General features: G+C 34.0%; 1 protein-coding gene across 2 annotated transcripts in view; it reads left to right on the top strand.

Moving 5' to 3' along the window:
• The window catches only part of RTKN2 (rhotekin 2), a 77,569-nt gene that overhangs the window by 20,248 nt on the left and 44,892 nt on the right, over positions 1–12,429 (top strand). For both annotated transcript variants that reach the window (XM_046654477.1, XM_046654478.1), the window contains 3 exons: positions 2,926–2,979; positions 4,310–4,427; positions 7,103–7,297. In XM_046654477.1, the coding sequence (XP_046510433.1) occupies positions 2,926–2,979; positions 4,310–4,427; positions 7,103–7,297 (367 nt within the window). The remainder of the gene's footprint in view (positions 1–2,925; positions 2,980–4,309; positions 4,428–7,102; positions 7,298–12,429) is intronic.

Genomic DNA, 12,429 nt, shown 5'->3' on the forward strand with positions numbered 1-12,429 from the left:
TCTGGAGGATCTGACATAGCTCTGCGTGGGAAAGGGCAAGACTGACCCACAGGCTGTGGATGCCCAGCAAAGAAAGTCAGGGCCCATGCTCCTCCAAGGTAGTGTAAATAGTTAATACAACCCTAATAGAAGAAGAACAGCTGTGAACAAGGACAGTTGTGAAATGAAATGAGTCAGCAACTGCGGTCAAGCAAGAAGCAGGCTCTTTGACAAGATATCAGCCAAGTCGTAATTATAAGACAATAAGGCAATCCCATTTAAAATCAAGAGCAAAATAATAATGTTTATTATATCAATATAATTTAACACATTTTAGAAATTCTAGCTAAAAGAGTAAGAATAAAAGATGAAACTATTGAAAAGAAATAAATTGAATACTGTTTGAAGGTAATAGATTGCAGACCTAGAAAATCCAAGGAAATTTACTCAAATACTATTTGAATTAAGAAAGAATTCAGTAAAAGTGGCTAGATTCAAGATAAATATACAAAAAGTGGTAGCTGCTCTCAAAACCAGTGGTAACTTGTTAGAGAATATGGTAGCAAAAAAGATCTCCTTTACAATAAAGACAGCAAAAGCAAAAACATTAAATACCTCCAAGAATAACCTTAATAAAAATGTACAGATAATTGCATCATGCTACTCTGTGTAGAGACAGAATGTTACCAAATTATCAGTTCCCAAATTAATTTTGATAATAGAATTCTAATAAAACATTTTGGAAGGGGAATTTTGACAAAATATTTCTAAAATTCACATTAAGAAATTTGCAAGTGAGAATAAAATATTTTTGGAAGAATATATTTCTAACATAGTACAGTATAAAGGTTCAATGGTTATAGTAGTATGGTGTTGGTATTAGAATAGACAGTAATTGATAAATGACTCAATTATATCCATAAAGCATATAACCAGGGAACAGACACTCAGAGTGGCATATATAATAAAGATGGCATCATTAAATCAGTGGGGAGGAGAAAGCCTCCTAAATATATAAATTGAGCTGGGACAATTATTTTTATAAGAAGAATATTTATATTTTTACCTCACATACCCAAAATTCTCACATAGATTAAATAACTTTTTTCTTTTTTAAAGATTGGCACCTGAGCTAACATCTGTTGCCAATCCTTTTTTTTTCCCCTTCTTCTCCCCAAAGCCCCCCAATACATAGTTGTATATTCTAGTTGTGAGTGCCTCTGGTTGTGCTATGTGGGACATCACCTCAGCACGGCTAGATGAGCAGTGCCATGTCCACGCCTGGGATAGGAACCAGCAAAACCCTGGGCCGCCGAAATGAAGTGCGTGAACTTAAGCACTCAGGTCATGGGGCTGGCCCCCTAAACAATTAACTCTTAAAAGTACAAATCATAAAAAAAGTTGAAAAATAGGCCATGGATACAAACAGATTCACTGAACTGGCCAATAAATGTATTAGCGTTTTTCTTAACATTAATCGAGAAAATGCAAATCTAAACAATTAAATCCTGTCTTTTGACTATTAAATTGGTAAATATATTTTAAAAATTATTGTTGGACGAGATATATGTAAAGTGGCACATGAGGAGAACTCAATAAGTAATAATTTTTAATCAAAACTGCTAAGGCAGCAATGGGAAGGGCACTCATTCACACCTACCTGGTTGGGCAGGGTAGGATGAAGGAGTGATATAAGGCTTTTCTAGAAAGGAAATTGGAAATAGGCATTAAGAACCTTAAAAATAGAATTCTAAACAAAAATGCAGACAAGGATCCTGGGGTCCTGAAAAGGAAGCACAACATAAATGTGGCTTATGTTCAAAAAGATTTGTAATTATTTGAAAGTGGCATAATTAATAGGTATGAAAAACATGCACCTAAACTTCCTAAGTGTAACAGGGAAGTGTCTTCAACAGAGAAATTTTCCACAAAGGTTTGAGGAGTTTTTGTACTGTCTCAGGAATTAAAAACAACTTCACTTACCTTTGAGATCTCTACTCTGCTGAGTTACACTGTAATTCACGCATATTAATCTATTTGCAAGAACCTTGATCCTCTAACTTTGAAAATGTGTAGATAGCGTAGGAATGTCAGAGGAAAATCGTTATTACTGTTAAACTAGTATTAAAAGTCAAGGGAAGAATGAAGGAAACTAGGAAGGAAAAACTTTATGTCAAAGCCTCTAGATTAACTTCTGGAATAAGGATCATTAACAATTACTTTAGAGGTTGAAGAATGTGTGAATGAGAGAAAATGTGTTTAGATCACTTTTAGAACATATGCCCTTTTCTTGGCCTGAAAGAAGTAATGCATTTCTCTTTTTAGTTTTCTTTCTTAAGGGAAATGCCACAGTTTGTAACTTGAATATACAAAGATCTGCAGATTCTTTTGTAGACAAGTTCCATCTTCTTACTGGAAAGAGCTTGGATCTGTTTTTCAAGACCTCGGTCTCCCAAAAACCAATGATCTTACACGAGTCATTTAATTTTCTTCATCTTTAAAGTTTGCATATTGAATAAAAGTTCTAAAGTCCTTTCTCCTTCTACTATTCTATGATTTTGAAATGTATTTGATTACATTTGCTGCTACTGCTTACCCAAAATAGAAATTTAACATTGGGTATCCCATAATTCACCTATTTCAAAAACATAGGTCAAAATGGAAGTGGTATGGCATAAGCTTATTACAGACCTTACTTAATAAATTAAGTTCTTGAATTATAGTTGGTGGTTTTTTAGCAAATTATTTAAATAAGTGTAACAGATTTTATATTCCTAGTCTAAGCTATTTTTAAGAGAAAATATCACCTGTGTTAGAATATTTAAATAATAAATTGTATGTTTGCTTTAATGGTCAGAATCTATTATAGAATCCAGAGGTTCATTTCATTCTAAGAAATTAATTTACCAAAATTAATTACTTGTCATTTTTCCCCCTCCCTTATAGATATTCGAATACCATTAATGTGGAAAGACTCTGATCATTTCAGCAATAAAGAACGTATGTATGATTTTAATTGATAATTGAAATGTTTACCGTATAGTAAATTTGTGATTATTGGGAGAAAAAGCTGCTTCCATACTGAAATAAACTGATGTCATTTGACAGAATAAGCAGAATCTTGCTGAACTGTTTTTCTGATTTTTAGTATAACTATGTTGTAATTGCTTGATACTAATTAAGATAATGCATATCTCATGTACTTTTAGTCATTGATAGGAACCTGTGCAAGGACAGTAAGTAACGGGTTGTGGGGAAAGGACATGTGGAACAAAAGAAAATGTTTAAGGAGTAAAGATGAAGACAACATTTCTTCTATTTGACCAGAATCTGGTATATCTTTTTCTGCCTTGTTTTGTTATTTTAGATTATTTAACAGAATGGAAGAGGGAAAGATTTTTAGCTTGATCTGATTTTTCTTTCTCCATCAGCATTTTATGGCTTTGTATAGTCTTCACAAATCCATGTATTGCTTAGGTCATGAAAATTAACCTCAAATGGTTTCTAGCTGTTAGAGGCAAAGCCGAAAAGATATGATAATCCTTTATCTTTCTTGTCTATTGTGATAGCTTTGTTCCTCATACTGTAAAAACTGAATCATATTGAGCATAATTAGTTTTATATGAAGACTCCAAAATCAGGTTAGTGTATTTGTTATTCAATTAGGAAATTTAATTTACTTTACAAAGGAATAGATGTGGGAATTAAGTACATCTTTCTGATTACTATAGAGAATAAGTTTTTCCAAAGAGCTACATTTTCTCAATAATGAGGATTTAGTCCTTTAATCACCTAATACTTTTTTAAAATATCACCAAATTAAAAGGCTCAGCAGCTATGTTTTTGGTATTCACATGTCTACTTTTTATTATTTTTGTGGTTTCCTCCCTTGCTGTTAGTTTGGTGGAAAATGTTTTGCTGTTGTTAATGTGCCTGCGCTTAACCTCTTATAATAGAAAACTTCTTTTTCTTAAATAGACTTGGAAACCAAAATGACAGAAGTATTAGTATATATATAATAATACATTTGCTATTAATTAAAGCTTAAGAAGTTTTCTAGGAATAAAATTTCTGAGTTTGGTGGTTACTTTAGGCTGCTAAGAGGCCTATATTTTTAACTTTACTTTTTGATGCTCCCTGGTTTAATTATTATGTTCTAGTTGGGTAGGGTATTGATATATACTGACCAAACAGTCGCTATAAACAGTTAAGGATTACAATGTATGAAAATAAGAATCTATTGCTACTTTTCTTCATTTTCAAGTAGTTTTTAACATAAGCGTGATTTATCGCATGGATCATTGCTTAAAATGTTGTTTTTCTTCTCTAGGATCACAGCGCTATGCCATTTTTTGTTTATTCAAAATGGGAGCTGAAGTTTTTGATACTGACATGGTGATTGTGGATAAAAAAATCACAGATATATGTTTTGAAAATGTAACTATATTGTAAGTGTTTTTTAATCTTCAAAGAATGAAAATAATCTAAAATTCTACCTTTTTTAAAAGAAGGCAAAATTACTGGGTCTTTTTTTTTAAAGATTGGCACCTGAGCTAACAACTGTTGCCAATCTTTTTTTTTTTTTCCTGCTTTTTCTCCCCAAATCCCTCCAGTACATAGCTGTATATTTTGTTGTGGGTCCTTCTAGTCGTGGCATGTGGGACGCCACCTCAACATGTCCTGACGAGTGGTGCCATGTCTGCGCCCAGGATCCGAATCAGCGAAACCCTGGGCCACCGAAGTGGAGCACGCAAACTTAACCACTCGACCATGCGGCCGGCCCCTGGGTCTTTGGATTATTTTTGAAGCATGAAGATCTTTAAATGTTTAAATTGATTTTGAAAATTACTTTACTCAAAAGAAGCCTATTTCTGCATTTTCAATTTTCCGAAAATAAAATAAAATGAAAAATCATGTAATATTAGTAGTAAATATTTGGCTCATTTGATATGATAAATTTTTATTAATTTTTATAAATATGTGTAATTTCATTATTAACTAAGCTATGAATACAGTGGAATTTCATTATAACATTATATAGAGTGAATTTGGGCATAACACAGGTTCTTATATCTCACATAGGAGATTTAGTTACAGAAATACTAAAATACTTTGTAAGATAGTCCTGAAATATGTACCATAGGAAAAGCACTTTAGTAAAATTTTGAGATGTCCTTTTTCTTACAGTGTACTTCTTTCATGTTCTCCAAAACAATAAAAAATTGGGTGATCCTCAGGGCTGTTTTTATTGCCCCTGCTCTTTTACAAGCTCGTTTTATAGTGGTCATAATACAGAACCAGAAAGAACTCTTCAGGTAGCCATAGAAATCATTTTTAACTAACGTAAGCTTTTCCTGGCTTCTTTCAAAGGTTCTATTGGCCTAAATCAGTATGTGTTGTATTTCTTTCAGGGTTTCAAAGATACTATCTTCATATCTAAATAGTAATACCTACTTAACTATTGAAATAAAATCAGTATACGTGTTTTGCAATTTTCCGCTATGGAGCTGTACAGTTGAGATTGGAGAGTACTAGTTTTGTGCCTCACATAACATTGAAAAAACAATTGCAAACCGTGTTTTGTGGCCTCTGTCCAGTGTCGCATAAGTAATTGTGTTGCTTAGAAAAATAAAATGCATCATTCTGAGTTGTTAGCAGTAGTGCAGGCCTCCCTACAAGCTCTGTTGAACCAAAGGGATTTATTTAGGATCCCAAAAATATCACCAAATGCTTACGTAATTGAGACTAAAATCATTTCCTTTAGTTATCTAAAACATTTATTTCCATTATCAACTATTGCTAGTGAATTTTTTTTTTCCTGCCAAAATCATCCTGTTAATGGGCTCTTTTCTTCATGTCACTTTGCTATTGTTTGTTTTTACCACAAAGACAAAAGTCATAATTTTTCTTCAGGGAAAGAACAATGCAAGTTACTTGGGAAGACAACACATGATTTATAATTTTTTAGAAATTCTGTAAATATTTTAAATTGTTCTAAAAATAACTACTGACAAATGTTCTAAATGCTTAAAAATGTGCTTTTTGTTATGATTGTTTTTAATAAGTATTCAATATTTATGAATCTCTGGTTTTTCTCTAAATATTGACATTTGTTAGTCATTACCAGGAATACTGTATGTTTAGAAGTTGCCAAACAATAAACTACAAAAATATCTGGAAGTTATTCCTTGGATTTATCCAAACTATAGATTGGCTATTTAAATCTTTAAAGGTCTATGCAGTATTTTTAAAATCTCTGAGGCTGATGGTGCTTCCCTCTATAGGCAACACCTGCTACTGATAGACCTCTTTTGCGGTTTGAAGTGTATTTCGTTGTTAGTAACACCAACACAATCTTTTATGGTAAAGGTAGTTTATTGTATCTGAAAAAGGGCAAAGCCTATTTTAGCGTTCTCGCTAAAATTGCAGAATTTCTACATATTGGTTTAATAAATATATATTGAGTACCTTTTATGCTAGGTTAAAAATACAAAGATTATCCAAACAGCACTTGCCCTCAAGGAGTTCCTGCCTTGAAGTATGTCTCTTTATACTGTTTTTTGTTTGTTTTCCCGTATGTAACCAAATAGTGAAATGTTATTTTAGAGTTATTAGGTACAAAGGTTGGGGGAGGGCATGGTGATGAGTGGACTCTGTGAGTAACTCTCTGAAAACTAAAGAATTCAGTCTTTTGTTTCTTTTTGTTTTTTCGTTTTTTGTTTTCAAACCTTTTTCTTTTGAAGGAATAGTCATTTCAGGAAGTCGTATGTATAATGTCAATACCTTGAGAGTAGCTATATTAAAGGAATGACAAAGAGAAATAGTTTTGGCAACAAAATGACCAGGGCATTTTATTCTTTTCTTTAAGTAATATGCCTGTATATATTAGTTAAATTGAGTTAAGACTGTCCTACTTTAGAAGCTAGTAGCTCTGGAAATTGCAGTGACTTTCTCAGGTCATTTAGATAATAAATAAACACAGGGAGATTCTGTCTCATTAACATATATTAACATAAACCTGTTTTAAATGCTGATTTTGAATGTTCTGAAAACATCAAAGGATGTTGTAACTTTTTTTTCTTCTGAGTTAAATTTCTAACATTATCAATGCTCCTTTTTTCAGTAATGAAGCAGGGCCTGACTTTCAGATAAAGGTGGAGGTATATAGTTGCTGTACAGAAGAATCTTCTATAACCAACACACCAAAAAAACTAGCTAAAAAACTGAAGACATCTATAAGTAAAGCTACGGGGAAGAAAATAAATTCAGTGCTTCAAGAAGATCATGAAACATGCTTGTCCTTCAGTTCTGCTACTTTGTAAGTTTTCTAATACAGTATTTATAGTGACATAGTATAATTATGTATTTATGACATTTTTAAGTATTCTGTGTGAGTATATGTTTACATTTTAAATGGAAAGAACATCCTGAAGCAGAAACAAAATTTGGTTGTTTTGACATTTACCCAACTGAGGTATCCTTAATACCTTCTTTTGAAAGTAGGAAATTGGGTGACAGTGTTTTTAGTGATTTGGAATTCCACTATCTACCAGAAAGAGGAAATGTTTTTCTTGGAAAGGGACTATCTGTATGTCAAAGTGTTTGCTACCGATCACTCCACTAATTGGATTTCTAATATGTGTGCCATGCTTTATTCTGATAGATTTTTAAAAATATTTTATCTCCTTTATAATAAATCCACGTTACCGTGATCACACCTAACAAAATAAAAAATAAGTCCTTAATGTCATCTGATATCTAGTCTATATTCAGATTGCCCCACTTCTGAAAAAGTCCTCTTGTGATTTCTTTGGGCAAATCAGGATCCAAACGAGGGCTACAGTCTTGCATTTAAGTGAGTCTTTAAGTTTCTTTTAATCTTTAATGGTTTCCCATTTACTTTTTTTGTTGCCATTATTTATTGAGGATAGCAGATCTTGTAGAATTTCCAATATTTTGAATTTAGCTGATTGCATATTTATGGTCTTTTTAAACATCTTTTTCTATCCCCTGTATTTCCTATGGCTGGTAGTTAGATCTAGAGGACCAATTGGATTCAGGTTCTCTTTTAGGGCAATAATGCTTCATATTGGTTATATGTACTTCCTACTATCTCCCATTAGGAGGCCTTGTCCCACTTTTAGTCATATTAAAATTGGTCAGTGGGTTCAGGTGTTGCCAGCCTGATCCATCCATTATAAAGTTCCCTATCAGTCTTTTATCTAATGGTTTTAGCAGCCATTATTGATCATTCATTATTCCATTAGGGTTTATAATTCGGTGACCTTTCTAAATTTGTTCTGCATTTTTTTTTTAAACCTGAGATTCTCTCAAAGAAGAACTTCCTTTCATGAACTCTCTGTTATAAATGCAAAAAATTGATGGAGGAAAAAATACTTGATTCTTTTATTTGCCCAATTTTAGAATAATAAGTTGATATCCTAGCAACCATGGAGGTGATCAATATTTTGTTTTATTTGAATTCTTGAATTTTTATATATTTGTGTTTTAGTCTATTATAGTTATTATTCTCTTTGAAGCCAAATGTCCCATCTTTGATCAGTGGGAAGCTTTAAGCTGATTCCTGCATCCTTTTGACACAATCTAATCTCTGGTAGCTTCTTTGCTTTCTGACACAAGATGTTGCACAGTCATTTTGTATTTTTCTGCTCACCATTTCTTCAAAGAACCCTGGTTTCTTTCAGATACTTTCTTTAAACATTGTGTTTGTTTCTTTACAAATAGTTTTATGTTTATGTTTCTTGGGAAAACTGTTCATCAGGCTACATTCCTAGTATTTCTTTGCATGTCTTAGTAGAGTTGGCTCTTTAGCATGTCAGTAATTTTACTATAATTACAAAAAGCAAAATATTTTAGGTATAGATCCTGGAAATGTCAATCATCAAAATATAAATAACTCCTTTCATATCAGATATATTACGTGTGAAAACTGCCTTGGAACTCTAGTATTGTGGCTTTCAGTCTATTTTGATTGAGACTCACACTAAGAAACACATTTGACATCATGACTGAGTACACAGCTACATAAGCAGATAGATTTCATGAAGTAATACTTAGCCCTTGCTAATTACATTATATAGGCATATGTCAGAGATGTTGTGGCTTTAGTTCCAGACTACTGCAATAAAACAAGTCACATACAAGTTTTGGTTTCCCAGTGCATATAAAAGTTATGTTTACACTATACTGTAGTCTATTAAGTGTGCAGTGGCATTATGTCTAAAAAAACAATGCACATACCTCACTTATAAAATACTTTATTGCTGAGCCAGCCCTGATGGCCTAGTGGTTAAAGTTCCGCACACTCTGTCTTGGCGGCCCAGGTTTGGTTCCCAGGTACAGGGCCACACCATTCATCTGTCAGTAGCCGTGCTGTGGCAGCGGCTCACATAGAAGAACCAGAAGAACTTAAAACTATACACAGCTATGTACTGGGGCTTTGGAGGGGGAAAAGGAAGGAAAAAAGGAAGAAGATTAGCAATAGATGTTAGCTTAGGGCAAATCTTCCCCTGCAAAAATAAACAAAAAAAACTTTATTGCCAAAAAATGATAATCATCAGAGCCTTCAGTGAGTCATAAATTTTTTGCTGGTGGAGGGTCTTGCCTCCATGTTGATGGCTGCTGACTGATCAAGGTGGTGGTTACTGAAGGTTGGGGTGGTTGTGACAATTTCATTAAATGAGACGGCGATGAAGTTTGCTGCATCAATTGACTGTCCCTTTCATGAACGATTTCTCTGTAGCATGTGATGCTGTTTGACAGCATTTTACCCACAGTAAACTTCTTTCAAAATTGGAATCGGTCCTCTCAAAACCTGCCACTGCTTTACCAACTATGTTTATGTAATATTCTAGATCCTTTGTTGTCATTTCAACAATCTTCACAGCATCTTCACCAGGAGTAGATTCCATCTCAAGAAACACTTTCTTTACTCATCCATAAGAAGCAACTCCTCGTCCATTAAAATTTTATCATAAGATTGCAGAATTCAGTGACATCTTCAGGCTCTACTTCTAATTCTAGTTCTCTTGCTATTTCTACCACGTTTGCAATTACTTCCTCCACTGAAGTCTTGAACTCCTCAACGTCATCCATGAGGGCTGGAATCGACTTCTTCCAAACTCCTGTTAATGTTGATATTTTGACCTCTTCCCTTGAATCGTGAATGTTCTTAATGGCATCTAGAATGGTGAATCTTTTTCAGGTTTTAATTTACTTTGACTAGATCCATCAGAGGAATCACTACCTTTGTCAGCTATAGCCTTACAAAATGTATTTCTTCAATAATAAGACTTGAAAGTTGAAATTACTTCTTGATCCATGGGCTGCAGAATGGATGTTGTGTTAGGTGTGACAACAATGTTAATCTTGTTGTACATCTCCATCAGAACTCTTGGGTGACCAGGTGCATTGTCAATGAGCAGTAATGTTTTGAAAGAAATCTTTTTTCTGAGCAGTAGGTCTCAACAGTGGGCTTAAAATGTTCAGTAAGCCATGTTGTAAACAGATGTGCTGTCATCCAGGCTTTGTTGTTGCATTTATAGAGCACAGGCACTGTAGATTTAGTATAGTTCTTAAGGGCCCCTGAATTTTCAGAATAGTAAATGAGCATTGGCTTCAACTTAAAGTTGCCAGCTGCATTAGCCTCTAGCAAGAGAGTCAGCCTGTCCTTTGAAGTTTGAAGCCAGGCACTGACTTCTCCTCTCTAGCTATGAAAGTCCTAGATGGCATCTTCTTCCAATTCTTCCAATAGAAGGCTGTTTCATCTACATTGAAAATCTGTTGTTCAGTGCAACCCCTTCACGAATTCTCTTAGCTAGATCTTCTGGATAACTTGCTGCAGCTTCTCCATCAGCACTTGCTGCTTTACTCTGCACTTTCATGTTATGGAGATAGCTTCTTTCCTTAAACCTCATGAACCAACCTCTGCTTACTTCAAACTTTTCTTCTACAGCTTCCTCACCTCTCTCAGCCTTCGTAGAATTGAAGATTAGGGCCTTGCTCTGGATTAGGTTTTGGCTTAAGGGAATGCTGTGCCTGGTTTGATCTTCTATCCAGACCACTAAAATTTTCTCCATATCAGCAATAAGGCTGTTTCTCTTATCATTTGTGTGTTCTGTGGAGCAGCACTTTTAATTTCCTTTAAGAACTTTTCCTTTGTATTCACACCTTGGCTGACTGTTTCGTGCAAGAGGCCTAGCTTTCAGCCTGTCTTGGCTTTTGACATGCCTTCCTCACTGAGCTTAATCATTTCTAGCTTTTGATTTAAAGTGAGAGATGTGTGACTCTGCCTTTCATTTGAACGCTCAGAGGCCATTGTAGGGTTATTAATGGGCCTCATTTCAATATTTTTTGTCTCAGGGAATAGAGAGGCCCGAGGAGAGGGAGAGAGACAGGAAAACAGCTGGCCAGTGGAGCAGTCAGAACACACACAACATTTATTGATTAAGTTTGCCATCTTATATGGGTACAGTTTGTGGCGCCCCAAAACAAATTACAATACTAACATTTAAGATCACTACTACAGGTCACCATAGCAAGTATAATAATAGTGAAAACATTTGAAGTATTGTGAGAATTACAAAATGTGACACAGAGACCCAAAGTGAGCAAATGCTGTTGGAAAAATGGTGCCAATAGACTTGCTTGATGCAGGGTTGCCACAAACCTTCAATTTGTAAAAAATGCAATATCTGTGAAGTGCAATAAGCAAAGCACAAAAAAATGAGGTATGCTTGTAGGTATCAGACTTTCTTTTAATTCTAATTCTTTTTAATTTTTTGAAAATGCTGTTTATGAATCATTAAATTGATTTCATGATTCATGAATGGATATCATCCATTGAAAAACAGTCATAGAAGACATAAGTTTCTCCTAATATAAATGTCATTAAAAAAGAGGAAGGGGACCCTTTAATTTTCTTCCTTTAGAATTAAGGCCATCTTAAACCTCTTCTAGATTAAGATTATGGCTTAAAGGTACTTTAATTAAATTAAAGATACTTTAACTCAACCATAAGGTAGTGGAGCTATTTCTTTTTGATGATTAAATGAACAATTTTATTTCAAGGTTGAAACATAGACTTTAGAGCTGAAAGAGACCTTTGAGATAAATCCCCAAGTCCCGTAGTTCTAAAACATTTTTAAGCAGAAAAATTTCCATATTTAAAAAATGACAGGACTGGTAGTGTCCTGGACAAATTGCTTTATTCCCTGGACCTCACTTTTATCATATGAAGGTAAGGATGCTTACACACAATCATTTCTTTTTAGAAGGCTCCTTACAGATAATTCTAGGGTTTCATACACCTTTAAAGCATGTGAAAACAATGAGTGGGGCTCTCAAACAGATTAAAACTTCATTGTTTGGCAGCAAATACTTAAATTTTTATCCTGTCATTTATTATTTGTCTGACCCAGGGCAGCTTAA

The sequence above is a fragment of the Equus quagga genome, chromosome 2 (assembly GCF_021613505.1).
Source record: "Equus quagga isolate Etosha38 chromosome 2, UCLA_HA_Equagga_1.0, whole genome shotgun sequence".
NCBI lineage: Eukaryota > Metazoa > Chordata > Mammalia > Perissodactyla > Equidae > Equus > Equus quagga.